The sequence below is a fragment of the Miniopterus schreibersii genome (assembly GCF_964146895.1).
Source record: "Miniopterus schreibersii genome assembly, chromosome: 2".
Lineage (NCBI taxonomy): Eukaryota > Metazoa > Chordata > Mammalia > Chiroptera > Miniopteridae > Miniopterus > Miniopterus schreibersii.
The window spans coordinates 82,740,663-82,758,576 of record NC_138102.1 but is presented as its reverse complement, the minus strand read 5'-3'; the positions used below and the strand labels follow the sequence as shown (position 1 = coordinate 82,758,576).

The following is a 17,914-nucleotide window of genomic DNA, read 5'->3' as shown; positions in this document are numbered from 1 at the left end:
AAGCTTTTTAGTTTGATATTGTCCCATTTGTTTAATTTTTTCTTTGTCTCTCTTGCCCTAGGCGATGTATCTATGAGAATTCTCCTATGTGAGATGTCTGATATTTTGCTGCCCACGTTTTCTTCTAGGATTTTCATGGTTTCACAACTTGCATTTAAGTCTTTTATCCCTTTTGAGTTTATTTTTGTGTATGGTGGAAGTTAGTGGTCTAGTTTCATTTTTTTGCATGTACCTGTTCAATTTTCCCAGCACTACTTATTCAAGAGACTGTCTTTACTCCATTGTATGCTCTTGCCTCCACTGTCAAATATTAATTAGTTATAATGACTTGGGTCAATTTCTGGGTTCTCTTCTCTGTTCCATTGATCTATATGCCTGGTCTTATGCATTACAGTGGCTTTGTAGTATAACTTGATATCTGGTATTGTGATCCCTCCAACTTTGTTCTTCTTTCTCAAGATTGCTGCAGCTATTCAGGGTCCTTTTATGGTTCCATATAAATTTTCAGAGTATTTGCTCTAGATCTGTGAAATACATTATTGGTATTTTAATAGGGATTTCATTGATGTTAATTGTACCAATCCATGAACACAGTATATTCTTCCACTTGTTTGTATCTCTTCTATCTCTTTTTGCAACATCCTGTAGTGTTCTGAGTGCATGTCTTTTACTTCCTTGGTTAAGTTTATTCCTAAGTATCTTAATATTTTTTGTTGCAATGGTAAATGGGATTTTTTTAGGTTTTCTCTCTGAGAAATCATAATTGGTGTATAGAAGAATGTATTTTAAATTAAATTCCAAGAGTTTTTTAAAAATTTAAAAGTTAATGTATAAGTCCATAAAGGGCAGCTGCATTTTTTTATTCTTCTTTGTAAATCAAACTACAATTGATCCTTGAACAACACAGGAGTTAGGGGCAACCACCCCCGGGGCAGTAGAAAATCCGAGTATAACCTTGATTTTCCAAAATCTTAACTACTAATATAGCCTATCACAGGGGTGGGTAACAGTGGGTTTACAGTTGTTCGTATGGAAAATAATACAATAATTAATAAATAATAATACAAGAATAAACTCTGTGTTTCCCATACTTGCAACTGTATACCTATTTTTGCCCACCTCTGTATTGATAGGAAGTCTTACTGATAACATAAAATGTAGGTAAACACATATTTTGTATGTTATATGGATTATGTGCAATAAAGTAAGTGAGAGAAAAGAAAACCTTATTAAGAAAATCATAAGGATCCTGGCTGGTGTAGCTCAGTGGTTGAGCATTGACCTGTGTCCCAGGTGGTCACAGTTCGCTTCCAAGTCAGGATGCATGCCCATGTTGCAGGCTCAATCCCCAGTATGGGGCATGCAGAAGGCGGCCAATAGATGACTCTAATTATTGATGTTTCTGTCTCTCTCTCCCGATCCCTTCCTTTCTCTAAAATCAATAAAAACATAGTTTTAAAAAAGATATTAAAAAAAAGAAAATCATAAGGAAGAGAAAATATATTTACAGTACTATACATATGTATTGAAAAATATCCACATATAAGTTCAAATCTGTGTTGTTTAAGGGTCAGTGCTACTTAGCACAATGTCCTCTGGCTCCATTCCTGATTGAGAGAGAAGAGTTAGTTATGGGAGCATTTTGTAAACAACTTCTCACCTTCGTTTTTCCCTGTGATATTCTTATGCTCAATACTTAAAGGCACTTCATTCAATGTCAAGTTCATGAAAATGTAGATCTCCTAAAGCAATGCTTTTCCTTCCTGTCTGCTTTGACTGACTGATCAGTTTGGTTGGAAATTGATTGTTGGTTGTGATCTGAAACTAAATGCCACCTAAGAACCTTCTAGATAAAAGGTGTAAAATAAGGTTGAGGGGAGATGGTGACTGTGGGCAAATGGGTTTCTCTCTAGTATGCTGCAAGACGGGAGGCAGAGAAGCACTCAGGGACACCTGGGCACTGACCCTGCCTTTTCCTCCAGGCAACGATGTGGCTTTTGCTGAGTTTGACTTAATGTTTTTCTCTAGATGGAGATGTGTTCCTTTTAAGAATCTTACATAGGTTGTATATTGATCTAAATCAATATAAGTACTTATTTTTAAACTATATAAAGTTTCTATAGAGAAGTTATAGGGAATTCTATACAAAAACATTTGTTGGGCTCAGAAAAAAGTTTTCTCAAAAAAAAAGAAAATTAAGAACAGATAAGTAAAGGGAGGGAAAACAAACAAATTAGACAGTTTAAAAATGGTGATGGAAAAAATAAAAATAAATAATTTTTTTTTTAAAAAATGCATGTCTCTATAGCTGGGAAAGATTGTTTACTGACCTTGTTCTTTTGAGCCATCCCATAATTTTATAACTTTCATGATAATAATAAGAAAAGACTTAAGAGTTAGCTTAGCTAAGTGTAGCTCTAAAGAATGGTTTGTAGCCCACAAACCTTCAGGGCTGAGGACACCTAGCAGCCTGGAGCAGTTAACTGGCCCTTAAAACAGATTAGAGATGCAGGAAACAGGATGGAGAGGACCTCACCCCCTTCACAACGAATCTCAGCATCCCAGTTGAATGCCTTGCCACATACTCCAAAATAAGTCTTAGAACTCCTAAAATTTAAAGAGTTCCATTTTCATTACAAGATACTGAAGTTTCTTTCTTTTTTTTTTTTTTAATATATCTTTATTGATTTCATAGAAAGGAAAGGAGAGGGATAGAGAGAGAGACACATCATTGATCAGCTGCCTCCCGCATGCCCCCTACTGGGGATCGAGCCCGAAACCCGGGCATGTGCCCTGACCGGGAATCGAACCCCGATCACCTGGATCCTGGGTCAACACTCAGCCACTGAGCCACGCCTGGCCAGGCTGAAGTTTCTTTTATATCAAGTAAATTGGCATTACCATCAAACTTGCTTGTGTTACCTTCACAAATATCTATTACATCTTCCCATACATCATTGTTAGGGGAAAGTCTGAGTAACTAGAATGACTGCTACCATCAGACTACAGTTTTTCAGAGTATTGTCAGTAAATAGAATTATCTCATCTTAATTTTGTAGCTTGTCCCCAATTTTGTGATGTAAATACTAAGTCTAAGGATTTGAAACATCTTGATACCAAGTCATATAAAAACCAACTCTTTCTCTACCTTTTTCTGTTTATGTTGGTGAGGTAGACATAGGGTCAATAAGCACTATTAATCATAGTTACATGAATGTAAAATTTTAGAAACATAGTTTAGTATATGAGTGGTGTGTAATGACATTAATTCCTTTTCAAAGAGTGTTCTCAAGGTGATTATGATCTACATAAAGTTATTTTCAACACAAATTATTATGGAAAGAAAGTTATAATTACACATAAAATGAACAAGAAAGTGTTATATTCAAGTTACACAATGTAATTATTAATGAAAGGTTTTTTATTAGCTTTCCAAGATGTGTTATAACTATTACGTAATTTTGGTAAATCTAAATAAGACATTCTGAATTCAGGAAAGGAATCATTTCCATTGTTACCCTAAAATTAAAAACAGCAAGTACTATTTTGAGCCCGTTCTAAGAGATAATCTTTTCCAGATTCGGAAAAGCACTTCCTCTTGGGTTGCATTTACTGAATGTGTGAAACTGGGTGAATGAAACTTAACCTTCAAAAGAAAATAGGAAATGGCAGCGACTGCACCTCTTTGGGAAATTGATCCTTTTCTTCATTTCAAGGGTAGCCAAGTATTTAACTTGACTAGTTGTTTTTCCCAGTCCATTAGATTCCAGAAAGCAATTCAGACTTCCCTTCAGACAACAGGCTAATTCTCCACGACAGAGAATATACTAACTTCTTATTTAAGTATTTTATTTCAGCAGCTTACTATTATGAACCAGAGTAAAGGACTTCTAGTTCCTCCAGGTCATGTTTATTCAGTGTGGCCCCTGGTATAGGCTCGTTCGTAATTCAGGAAAGCACTGGATTTCCACCTGGGAGGCGTCTAAGGGCAGCAATAGCCATAACAGGCCTTTTTTCTTTTTCTTTTCTAAGTGATTAATTTATTTTATTTTATTTTATTATTTTATTTAATTTTATTTTAATTTTATTTTAATTTAATTTAATTTAATTTTATTATTTTATTTTATTTTTTTTATTTTATTTTATTTTATTTTATTTTATTTTATTTTATTTTATTATTTTATTTTATTTTATTTTAAATAAAACGTTAAATTCTTCCTAGGCATTCATTTATGTTTTTAGTTTAACATATATTCACTCTTTTTCCCTGGATTTATTGAAATAAAATTGACATATAATAATATATGAGTTAAAGGTGTACAGTGTGATTTGTTACACGTTCATATTGTAAAATGCATAACAGTACTTTTGTCTTTACTTGGGGTAAAGTTCAGATTTCTAATGCATGGTTCATTTGTTTCCAAAAACTATTTTTTTACATAGTAGTTTTCTTATGGGTGGTTTAAGACCACCTAGAATCCAATGATGATAGTTATGGTTCAGGGTAAAGCAAATAGGTGTCAGAGCCTTCTTGGGCCTGTATGATTTAATTTTAATCCCTCTCCAGAAGAGAACAGATCTAAAACATTTGGAACATCATTTGCTATGGTGTTTGGGAGAAGGAGGCCATCCTCTTTACTTATAGGAAAAGCTTTTTTTGGTGATGTTTTTTAGCTTACATTTTAAGTGTCAGCATAAAGCAATAGAAGGAATGGTAGAAAAGATATTAAATGACCTGGGTCCCAGTTTTTTAATCTATTAAAATTTCTCTTTCCTTATTGACAAAATGAGTATAATTTGTCTCCCACAGTAGTGGTAATGTGGTTATTATTATATCTATTGATTGACATATTTGACTAAAACTATCTCTAATTATCAAGAGTACTTCAGAAGGTTTTATTTTCAGATAATCTCCTTAGACCTAGGGGAAATTTTTTTTTCATTAACTTATCTGATACATCACTAATGCCATATTAGTGGTTGTAATGCAGAGAACTACGCCAAGTGTCTTGCCAAGGACTATGCCAACTGTAGTGGCCACTCGGGGCCAGCGAGGTTCACTCTAGATCCAGGGACAGTCAGAAAAGCGTGGAGCCAAAGATGGATGAGACATTTACTTTATTCCGCTGACGACCAGCTGACATACAGAGAAACAAACCGTCTTCCTGGTGGCAGCCAGCCAGGCACACACACATGGGGGCACACTACACCCCGGGGGACAAACTCAAACCCGCAAACCTGCCTTCTCCCCCCAGTGGCAGCCAGCTGAGGGGCAAACCACATCCCTGGGCCCAAACTGTACTCAGGGGGAACAAAACTCACACCTCTGAAAGTCCTGGGCCAGTCTTATAGGAACCAGGACAATAGTGGCTCTTAGCCAACATGGGTCAGACATTAGTCAGCGAACAGGGCATCTGTTATGACTGTGCTATATCATGTTTACATAACTGCGGCCTTCTGCCATGAGAAGGTGGCGAGAAAGCCTAAGTATTTTCACTTTCCCTACAGTGGTACATAAGTTAATGAAGAGTCAGTGCATAAAATGAAGGTTTTACTCACTTACAGTAATGTGCAGTTGGCCGATGCCTCTTCCCCTCATGAGGTGAGGTCACTGCCCTTTTGTGATAAGAACAAATCTAAGGGCTCCACTTTGCAGAGGACATTGGCCCTCTGAAGAGTGTGAATATTCCAGAGAGAGCATTGTAAGGGAAATCTTATTCCCAAACTATTTCTAAACTTTCTCCAATAGTTTAATGTAAGTTTTAAATTCAAAGATGAAGAATGGCACTGTTCATTAATCATCTTTGTTCTTTTAAATAAGGGTCAAAAGGCTCCTAAGATCTTTACCTACAAATGCGTTAAAGGAAGACAACACAGAAACAGGCTTTCAATGTTTAAATGAGGTTGAAAATCAGCAGAAGAATTGTTTGTTAATACATTTTGTTTGCTATGGGTTACATTATTGTCTTTTAAGTACTATTTGCAAATACTGAGTGACTGTGAGTTGCTATGGCATTTTTTTTTTATGCTCAGAGTACATGCGTACCTGGATATTTAAACATCATTACATGAGCTTCTTGTCTGTATGTGATTAAACTCATGTGTATTACTAGTAAAGTTTTATATATTGATTTTTTACTATTACAGTTTCCCAGCCTTAATTTGTAAGGTATGGTTTCTAAAGCTCTCCTTCTGTTGCTGTTTTAGGAAGCTTTTTAGGACTCCATTCTTTCTGGAATAGAAGTGCACGTATGGAACTCAAGGGGCACGCACTCCTCCGCTTACGCTTATGAACTGAACAGTCTGGACCTTGCATGGCTTCTGGGGGGAAAAAGAAATCTGAATCAAACTGATGGCTTTTTAAGCCTTTCAACCGGTTGCTTCTGAGCCAGACCAGCTGTAAGCTGAAACCTCAAGGAATAACAAGAAAAGACTGCAGGCACTCGTGGTGCTTTGCATCTTTCCTAAACAAGAAGCTTCTATGCTACAAGCGTGACTTCAAAGACTGATGCACGAGTTGGCAGCCTATGAGGTTACGAGACCATAACAAGAACCAGAAATGCAGCCGTGCTTATTTTCATGGTGAATATGATTTCACAAGACTGAAGATCCAGAGTATAAATTTTCATCTGTATTTTCTTCCAAAAATAATTTCACGTAGTCAGTTATCCTATTAAAAGTCAATGTTAGATTAGTTACCTTAGTTTTTATGTAGAATGGGTTAAAAAATGAGTGTTTCTTTTTGAGGAAGGTCACTTTTTTGTCATCTAAACTAATTGGCCTAGGAGGCTAGAATTGACTTCATACTGCCTGCCTAAATCTTGGGTTTATTAGATGAAGTCAGTTGGCCTAACTAGAAATTAGAGGAAAACAAATCTTTTGAAGAACGAACACTTCTAACCTCAGCCACGATCTCACAAACACCTATCTGCTGGAGCTAGTCATGAGGGGACTGAGTCAAGCAATGAAGTGGGAAAGGCAACCCATCACCCTGTCTAAAATCACTGAACACACACATTCTAGAGACTTGCATACAAAGATGAGCATATTTCTGTGAAAGTCATTTGATATGGAAGCATCTGTTACTCTATCCCTGTGACTGAGCTTAGAAGATGCAGAAGATTTCGCTTTTATAGAAAGTGGTATTTATAAAAATAATGATCTTTTTTTTCTTTCTCTTACCCCTCACTCACCAGTTTGTTCTGTTTCTCTGAGCTTGGTTTGGGGTTGTTTTTTTGTTTTGCCTATCATACTAAGGGATTTAGAAATTACAACGTATCAGGCTCCTCTAATACTGAAACATGTCATCAAGTGAGCAATATTATGAGACTACACTACACAGAACCAGGAGAAAACAGTTTGTCAGCAGCCTTTGGGTGAACAGCCTACAACTGCTGTAATGTAGCTTGACCAGGATATCACAGTGTTCCCTCTGATCTCATCAGCTTAGTTAGGACAATAATGTCCCGTCTTAGCCATCTTTATGGTCGGGAAAGGAGTTAATTGAGCAAGATTTATTTTTTCCTTCTCGAACCTACATGGTCAGATCTGGCCTTTGCCTTTTAAATGGTTACATTAGCTCTGTCTCATTTGCACTTAAAAAAAGAGAGATCTTTGAACATCAGTGTGTTAGAGTGCACTAGAATATTTTGTTTCCAAATTACCCCATCCAAATCACTGTCTTTTACCTACACTGAACATTTAAACTGAACATTAAAAATCTGCCTTTCCTTGGACATTCTTATCTTCTCACTTATTACCTCATACTTTTCTCTCTTTGCAAGATATTATTAAAACCTAATGAGCCCTTTTTCTGTGGCTGTAATAGTTTCAGGTTCTGACATGTGCATGTTAGTTTGACTGGGTTTGGTCCTCATGAACTCAGTTCCTTTAACTGAAATACAAAATTAGAATGTGCCATGGTAACTCACAATCTTTTGTGTGAGCACCCAGTCATAATCGATTGATTTCTACTTTATTCTTGTCTTTTTTGTTGTTTTTTTAGCATAAACCAATGGTTCTTAAACTTTGATACTCTTATGAGAATTGCCTTTAGGAAACTCAGGTGAGATATTTAGGACTTGACCACAAGATGTGTATGAAAATGCAAGTAGAGAGGCTTCGCTATAACTCATGTATGTGTGCCATTGATTGCAATCTGATCATTTTCGTTATGGCAGAGGTATGATCAAAGTAAGTTAGGGTTGTGCTCATTTTTGTAACCTGAATATATTTTCCATATGTAGACCCCTCATTAACTTTAAAGACAAACACTTGCTGGAGAAAGCTAGATTGATGAGAATGACACTGGCCCAAAATCCGGAAACATCACTTTTGATCAGTAGAGAAATACTTAGGGTCGAAAGTCACTTTGATTTGATACTGCATTCGAAAAATCCTGGATTATTTTTTTCAAGATGAAGACATTTTACCCCACTACTATAGAAACATACAATGTTATATTCTACACTCTTTGTAAACACTTGAGAAAAATCCATTTTGCATTTCACATTGTTGGAATACCCTACAGTTCTCAAATAAACTCAGCTGCTAGGGTGCTGATGCCAGGAACTCTAAGTAATAACATGGCTGGCAGTGCATAGTCGTGACTTTTAATGCTGCAAACACTCATTGACAAGAATGAGACAAGGATCTGAAACACAACCATGTAAAGGCATGGGTTTTCTAATTTTGTGTATATGGAATATACTTTTCAAATATAAATTTTTCTACTTTAAAGTTAATGTTGCTGTTACCTAGGTTAAGCACTACGTACTGTCTATGCTAGTAAAAAATAGACAAAAAAGGGAAAGAAATCCATCATTGCCTTAAGGTAGTCAGCTTGACTCATTTTAAATTTCATTATTACTGTTTTGCATACTGGAATTTTCTGATATGAATAGTTTTGTAATACCTTTTTTTACTTGTGAATAAAATTGTTACCTGCTATTCTTATTTGCATGTCTAGTAAGAAAGTGATTGATAGTGTGAATGCACACCATCCTGGTGTCTCTGTGAGGCTCTCACTAAGTTCTGATCTTTCCAATATAACCCTTTCTGGGCCCTCAAACTTTGTAAGGGAGGTTAGAAATCCTTACGAGCGACTGGCTACATTTCTCAGGCATGTCAAGCTACTGAAAATGCTTTGAGTTATTTGAGAATTTTTGGTATCAAGGTTTTATTATGATCTCTTTTTTCCCCCTTCATTTTATGACACAAAGATGGAAGGACCTATAGAAGTTTTATATTCATTCTTTATAGACAGCAATAGGGTGTTCCCCTACAGAGGAGTGGACTAAAGAAAAGAAACTTCCACAAAGTTTCAGCACTGGTGACGATAAGAGTTTCTTTTTCCTTCCTAGCTTCCTAGAGGGACATACATTAGCTTCTTTCCCTCTTCCATGCCCTGACCCACACAGCAGCTTCTTGGCTCATGTAGACTGGCGTCCATGCAGACTGGCTGGGCTTGTGGGTACCACCAAGTCTCTGAGAAAAGTAACTCAAAGCTTATGAGTTTCTAACACGGAGGTCTGAAGTATTCTGTGGTCACATAAATGACATATTTTCATTATCACGACTGTTATTAAGATCTCTTTGTGATTAGCTACTTGTCCATCATGAATTTGTCTTTTTGTCCCATTTTAACTCAAAAAGATATTTTTTGATTTTTAAAAACCTATTTGGCACCCAATAAGGTACATAAATACAGTTTAAATTTATCATTTGGTCATCTTCAATATCTAAGAATTTCAATCACTGGTATGTGATTCTAGAGATATAATTACACTAAATCAAGTCAACAGTTCACAGTAACATTGCTTATGTCACATCTTAGCCAGAGGAAGGTTACAAGGTTTCTCCTGTAAAGATTCAGCAGGCCAGGGTCAGGTCCTTTCATGAACCACCAGTGGCATTTGAATTAGTGTGATTTATGGCTGCTTTCAAATTAGCCTCTCCAAAATACTTGAATTTTAAAAACTTAACTAGCAAAACCCCTTTTTCTGGAACCATGGGGTGGTCTTCTGAAGCAGGTTTCAATTAGTGTATAAAAACAGAGGATCCTTTCTTTTTATCTTAATTTCTAATGGAATTAAGGATTCCTATTTAAGACAGAAATAGCTGTGCTCTATCAGTTTTGTTTGGGGTTGAATTTAGCCAGCAGAACCAAGCAGAGGGATTTTCTTTACCTTGTCTGACTATTGACAGTAAATAGAAGATCTACAGAACACTGCAGGCAATCCTTTAATAGCTGATTAGGGAGACCGACTGCCCCACAGAGAGGCATACACCACAGGCCTCGATGTATCAGATTTGAATTATTTCCCTTGATGTTCTCAGTACAAGTCTAATTCCCCTCGGAGGACTCTAAGAAGAGGCCATTCCTTCATTCATCCATATACTGCTATACATTTACACAGGGTATATACTTGGCTGTGAATGCAATGCCAATGTGAAGCAGCTGCTAAGAAGTAAGAAACCTTTTAAGCGTTTATTAAATAGGTCTTGATTGTGAAGACAAGTGCAAATTCTTCTGGGACATGGGGGAGCAGGGTCATTCTGGGGAAAGTCAAGAAGAGCACAAAAGCTGCCCTGAAGGATTGTGTGGAGCTCACCCCACAGAGGGAGGGTGGAAGGAGCAAGCACAGCATGTGCAAAGGCCCAGCTTGTTCTGAGTGGTGAGAACACAGTATGGCAGGCCCGTGAGGAGCAGAGTAAAATTGCTGAGGCCTGAGTTCCAGCTTGACAAGTGTCTAGTGGGCTCTGCCCCTGGCTTTGAACTTATCTGAAGGGAGCTTACTTGCCTTTAAACAAATGGGTGACACAGCATAAAACTCTAAAATCTCTAGTCTTTCAGAGCAGAGTAACTCCAGTAATTGAGAGAACATGGCCACCTATACAGGGAGAGAGGTGGACACTCAGTCCCTGTTTTGAAAACTGTGAGCCTGGGAAAAAAAAAAAAAAAAAAGCCCAGCTAGGTGTGACTCAGTGGTTGAGCATTGACCTAGGATCCAGGAGCTCGAAGTTTGATCCCCAGTCAGGGCACATGCCCAGGTTGCAGGCTCAATCCCCAGTTTGGGGCGTGCAGAAGGCAGCCGATCAATGACTCTCTCATCATTGATGTTTCTATCTCTCTCCCTCTCCCTTCCTCTCTCTGAAATGGATAAAGATACATTTTTTTAAAAAAGAAAAAGAAAATATCCTGAGATTGTTCTCTGTCATTGAGATCACCTTGGTCCCACCCTGATTTCAAGGTGGGGATGAGTACAGTGCTAAACATGAGATACAGGTTTAGGACTTGACTGTACCACCTGCTCACATCAAATCAACATTCTGGACCAAGTCCCTGAGAGGACAAGTCAGGGATGACAATCTACCCACCCTTGCCAAGCCTGTGGACATCACTCATCAATCGTGGCCTTTCTCTCCCTAACTCAAGGCTCAGACTGATGGTTCTGCTGGACCAGAAGCTCCATGCACCTTTGCCCCCACACACGAGTTAACCTTTAGAGGAAAAGGTATTTGTCCTCTCATTTCTAAATCTTACCCAGTCACCTTCACTGAAGCTAAAATCGTGCCTGATAATTTTTTCTTAGCCCTTTATCCTTATATTCAGTTTTAGCAGTTTGTTCCCTGCCTAACTAAGCAGCTCCCCTCAAGAAGTCTGTGGGACAGGAAGGCTGGTGTCTGGTGTGGTGCAGAAGCCTGTGCCCCTTGTTTTTTCTGATTTCTCGCCTTCTGTCACTTCTGCTCACAAGGAGTCCTCATCTTTGTAGCTGCACTCGGCCCCCCTGCAGTAATCGAAAGCTGCTTGCCATCTCTAAGATCTTTTTGGATATTTTAACCACAAATAAGGGCACTGAGAGGGAAATAAACAGGTCAGCTAGAGGAGGAGCTCAAGTATGAAGTGGAGGGAGGAGTCACCCAGAGAACTCCAGGGTCCTCTCCAGAATCCTGTTCTCACACTTGAGGGGCCTAGGTGCTGCTGCAGTAACGTGAATAGAAGGTTGCATCCTTGGGTAGAAGGAACATGTTAATGCTAATGTCGCTAGAACCTAGCTTTGGATCTTGAGATAAAGTAGGATTTACAGTGTTTTTCAAATGCAAGATTTAGGAAGTGCAGGGGTAATGTGAGTAGAAAAGATTAGAATTAGTACTTGTAGGAAGGGAGTTTTTCCTCCTCCTATTACTCTCTTCTTCCCTTATGTCCCTCACCACGTGACCTAAAATATTGGTCTCCAGCTTTCTAGCATATGTGGAGGCTGTCTCCTCAGTTGTCTGGCAATCACTTGTTAGATTCACACAATGGCACACAAAATGGAACTAACTTGCAGAGCAAGAGTTGCATTCAAATAATGTCTGACTGTAGCTTTGCGTTCCATTGAGGAATCTCACATTTAATAAATCTGTATGGGAACACCTGAGCTTGGCTGTCAGACCTCAAGACAGAGGCAGCTTTGTAGATGTCCTTTCCTGAAATATTTGATGAGGATATTATGGAAGGCCAGGTCCTAATTGAGGCCTCTTAAGAGAATTTCTTCTCTCAGTTTATAAACCAGCTAACTACCCACAACCAAGTGGATTCTAGGTTACTCACTGAATGGATCCATTGTATAGAGGAGGATAGTGGTTAATTTCATGTGTGAACTTGGCTGAGCCACAGTACCCAGATATTTGGTCAAACACCAGTCTAGATGATGTTGTAGAGGCATTTTTTTAAAGATGAAATTAACACTTCAATCAGTAGACCGAGTAAAGCAGATTACTTTCCATAATGTGGATGGGCCTCATCTGATCAGTTGAGGACTTAAGAAAAAAGACTGCGGTCCCCTGAGGAAGAGGGAATTCTGCCCCCAAATGGACTTCAGATTTAAGCTGCAACATCAATTCTTCCCTAGGTCTCCAGCCTGCTGGCCTACCCTGCAGCTTTCAGGTTACAGACTTGTTAGCCCACATAATCACAAGCCAGTTCCTTAAAATCGATTTCTGTCTCTCCCCGTCTCCAAAACACACACGCTCACTCACCTTATTGCTGCTGTTTCTCTGGAAAACACTAACTAATTAATCATTCAGTTCTCCAAATTAAATAGACACCAGTGATCAAAACTTGTGGAGTGGCAACATGAGTGGAATGTTCTCTGTCAGGCAGACCAGTAGAATCTCAAGGGGCTCAAGGATTTCTTAAAATCCCACCACATAACCCAGAAGTAATTGGCCGTCAGTCTGAAATTACTGGGACTTCTCATCTTCTTCAGGCACAGTTCCTTTTGTGCTCCTTCCCCTTTTCCTTTCATCCCTTCTAATAAATCAGACTGAGTTCCCAGCTCTCCACTTTTTTTACTGTTTAGATTTTGCCTCTCATCAAAGATGAAACCCTCCCTTAAGGGAAAGGCCTGGCTCTCATTGGTTTTGATATGATGACTAGATATTAGTTCAGGGACAATAAAAAAAGAAATTTATGGTTCTATTCTGGAAGAATGGCCAAAATGATTCTTTTGGAGGTGAGCCCTTGCATTAACACACTATTGTCATTTGTTATTAGAGATGGAAAACAGACTGTAAGCATGATTTCAGTAGGCTGAGAGCTAGAGGCCTTTTAATTAGTTTATCTCTTCAGCAACCCAGGAAGTGGGAATGACTTTACTGTAAAAAGAGTGATGCATAGAAAGAGCCTGAGGTCTCCCTGTGACTCAGAGACAGAATCAGAAAAAAGAAGCTCTGTCATCTACAGCATCATTTTCATGAGTCCAGTAGAAACTTGTTCCCCAAGATCCAAAGTCCTTGCAAGCATAATTTCTCCCTTCCCCAAAAGCCAACCCCACCTATATAATCTTATAAATCACTCTAGGGGACCAATCTGTTTTGATTCTAAGCACAAGTTCTGAACTTCTCTCTAACATTGGGAGTCAAGGGCCTAAGAATGGCACCCCAAGACATTTCTCTCATTGGCTTAAAAGCCAAGTGTGCCATTTTATAAGCAAACCAATTCATTTGTCAATTTCCACATTTTTCAAACAAATGGTAGAATTTGTTAGTATAGATCAAGAACCTGAATTTTAGAAAAATCATATATTAAAAAGTACAGTAGAATCTGCCAGACAAGAAAACAAGGTCATGACCTAGGAGGTATTTTTAATTTTAAAACACATTTAAGTTATCTAGGTTTATCCGCCCCTATATTCACTACCTGTAGCTCTATGGGATTTCATGAAAATTTAATTAAATAAAGAGTTACCACTACCAAAAGTATACCAGCTTTGGAGACAGCACCAAGAGATACATTTTAAGAGAGCTCCCATATGATTGTCAGCTGATTTCTCAACAGAAACATTTTAGGCTAGAAGGACTGACATGAAATGTTCAAAGTGATGAAAAGCAAGAACTTACAACCAAGGCTGCACTACCCAGCAAGTCTATCATTTAAAATTGAAGGAGAAATAAAGAGCTTCCCAGACAAGGAAGAGTAAAGGAGCTTGTTTCCACTAAACCAGCATTGCAAGAAATGTTAAAGGGTCTGGAAGAAAGAAGAAGAAGGAGAAGAAGAAGAAGAAGGAGAAGAAGGAGAAGAAGGAGAAGGAGAAGGAGAAGGAGAAGGAGAAGGAGAAGAAGAAGAAGAAGAAGAAGAAGAAGAAGAAGAAGAAGAAGAAGAAGAAGAAGAAGAAGAAGAAAAGGAAGGGGGAGGGGGAGGGGGAGGGGGAGGGGGAGGGGAGGGGAGGGGAGGGGAGGGGAGGGGAGGGGAGGGGAGGGGAGGGGAGGGGAGGGGAGGGGAGGGGAGGGGAGGGGGGGAGGAAGAAAGAAGGGGGAGGAAGAAAGAGGGGGGAGGAACAGAGGCACATAGTTTAAAAAATAAAATGGCAGTAAATACATACCTATGAATAAACACTTAAAATCAAAATGGCTTAAATGCTCCAATCAAAAGACATAGGGTAGCTGAATGTATAAGAAAACAAGACCCATATATATGTTGTCTTCAAGAGACACACCACAGAATAAAAGATACACACAGACTAAAAGTAAAGGGATGGAGAAAGATATTTCATGCAAATGGAAAGGAAAAAAAGCTGAGATAGCAATACTTATATCCTACAAAATAAACTTTAAAACCAAGGCTATAGTAAGAGACAAAGAAGGACACTACATAATGATAAAGGGAGCAATCCAACAAGAGGATATAACCCTTGTAAACATTTATGCACCCAATATAGAGCACCTAAATATGTAAAGCAAATCTTGATGGACATAAAGGGAGAGATTGACAGTAATACAAAGGGGATTTTAACACTCCTTTGACATCATTGGATAAATCTTCCAGACAGAAAATCAACAAGAAGATGATGGGCTTAAATGACACACTAGATCAGGTGGATTTAATTGATATCTTCAGAGCTTTTCACCCCAAAGCAGCAGAATATATATTCTTTTCAAGTGCACATGAAACATTTCCTAAAATAGACCACATGTTAGGACAAAAAAATGTCTCAATAAATTTAAGAAGATTGAAATCATATCAAGCATCTTCTCTGACCATAATGCTATGAAACTAGAAATCAATCACAAGAAGAAAAATGAAAACCATACAAAGGTATGGAAGCTAAAAAACATGTTACTAAAGAATGAATGGGTTAACAATGAGATCAAGAAAGAAATCAAAAGATACCTTAAAACAAATGTTAATGAGAATACAACAATCCAAAATCTGCGGGGCACAGGGAAAGCAGTCCTAAGAGGGAAATTCATAGCATTCCAGGCCTATCTCAAGAAACAAGAAAAAGTTCAAATAAACAATCTAACTTTACATGTAAAGGAACTTGAAAAAGAATAAGTATATGCCGAAAATTTGGGCAATATGAACAAAATGGACAAAGTCTTAGAAACATAAAATTTTCCAAAACTAAGTCAGGAAGAATCAAAGAATCTGGATAGATTACAAATAAAGAAATTGAAGCAGTAATAATAATAAAAAAAACCACACAAAACTACCAACAAACAAAAGTCCTGGGCCAGATGGAATCACAGAAGAACTAACACTTATTGTTCTCAAACTATTCCAAAAAATTCAAGAGGAGAGAATACTCCCAAACTCATTTTACATTATCCTAATTCCAAAATCAGATAAAGACATTACAAAGAAAGAAAATTATAAGCCAATATCCCTGATGAATACAGATGCTAAAATCCTCAACAAGATATTAGCAAACTGAATCCAGCAATACACTAAAAAGATCAAAAACCTGATCAAGTGGGATTTATTCTGGGGATGCAAGGTTGGTACAATATCCGCAAATCAATAAACATGATACATCACATAAAATGAAGGATAAAAACCACATGGTCATATAAAAAGGTGCATAAAAAGCATTTGATAAAATCCAGCACCCATTTATGATAAAAACTCTCAGCAAAGAGGAAATGGAAGGAACTTACCTCAACATAATAAAGACCATGTATGACAAATGCACAGCCAACATCATACTCAATGGGCAAAAGCTACAAGCATTCGACTTAAGATTGGGAACAAGACTGGGATGTCCACTTTCACCACTCTTATTCAACATAGTACTGGAAATCCTAGACACAGCAATCAGACAAGAAGAAGGAATAAAAGCCATCCAAATTGGAAAGGAAGTAGTAAAACTGTCATTATTTGCAGATGGCATGATACTGTATATAGAGAACCCTAAAGATTCTACCAAAAAACTACTAGAACCGATAAGTGAATTCAGTAAAGTAGCAGGATACAAAATAAATATCCAGAAATCAGTTGCATTTTTATACATCAATAATGAACTATCAGGAAGGAAAACTAAGAAGATAGTCCCATTCAAAACTGCTTCAAAAGAGAATAAAATACTTAGAAACAAGTTTAACCAAAGATGTAAAAGACCTGTACTTGAGAAATTATAAGACACTAAAGAAAGAAATCTAAGAAGATACAAATAAGTGGCAGTATATGTCATGTTCATGGATAGGAAGAATTATCATCATTAAAATGTCCATACTACCTAAAACAATCTATAGATTCAGTGCCATTCCTATCAAGATACCAATGGTGTATTTCACAGAGCTAGAACAAATATTCCAAAAATTTTTATAGAACCACTAAAGACCCCAAATAGCAAAAGTGATCGTGAGAAAGAAGACCAAAGTTGGAGGAATCACACTGCCTAATATCATATTGTACTACAAGGCCATAGTTATCAAAACAACATGATACTGGCATAAAAACAGACATATAGGTCAATGGAACAGAATAGAGAGCCCAGAAATAAACTTACACCTTTATAGTCAATTAATATTTGACAGAGGAGTCAAAAACATCCAATGGGCTAAAGATAGTCTATTTAATAAATGGTGTTGGGAAAATTGGACAGATATGTGCAAAAAAATGAAACTAACCACCTTCTTACACCACACACACACAAGAATAAACTCAAAATGGGTTAACAACTTAAATGTTAGACTTGAAACCATAAAAATCCTCAAAGAAAATGTAGGCAGTAAAATCTCGGACATTTCTCATAGCAATATTTTTTTTATATATATCCTTGGGCAAGGGAAACAAATGAAAAATGAACAAGTGGTACTATACCACACTAAAAGGGTTTTGCACAGGAAAGGAAACCATCAACAAAATGAAGAGACAACCTATTGAATGGGAGAACATATTCACCAATATATCTGATAAGGGCTTAATATCCAAAATTTATAAAGAGCTTATAAAACTCAACACCAAAAAAACCAGTCATGCTCTGGCTGTCATGGTGCAGTGGTTAGAGTGTGGGCCAGTGAACTGGAGTCCTGGGTTCAATTCCTGGTCAAGGGCACACACCTGGGTTGCAGGTCCAATGCCCTTCCCTGGTTGGGGCATGTGTGTGTGCGTGTGCGTGTGCGTGTGCGTGTGAGAGGCAACCAATTG

At 37.7% G+C, this 17,914-nt stretch overlaps 1 protein-coding gene across 8 annotated transcripts in view; it reads left to right on the top strand.

Annotated features, from left to right (window-relative positions):
• TNFRSF19 (TNF receptor superfamily member 19) overlaps positions 1-8,955 on the top strand; it is a 93,795-nt gene extending 84,840 nt beyond the window's left edge. For all 8 annotated transcript variants that reach the window (XM_081127178.1, XM_081127182.1, XM_081127176.1 and 5 more), the window contains one exon: positions 6,208-8,955. In XM_081127178.1, the coding sequence (XP_080983304.1) occupies positions 6,208-6,219 (12 nt within the window). In that variant the 3' untranslated portion in view covers positions 6,220-8,955. The remainder of the gene's footprint in view (positions 1-6,207) is intronic.
• Positions 8,956-17,914: the final 8,959 nt, after the last annotated feature.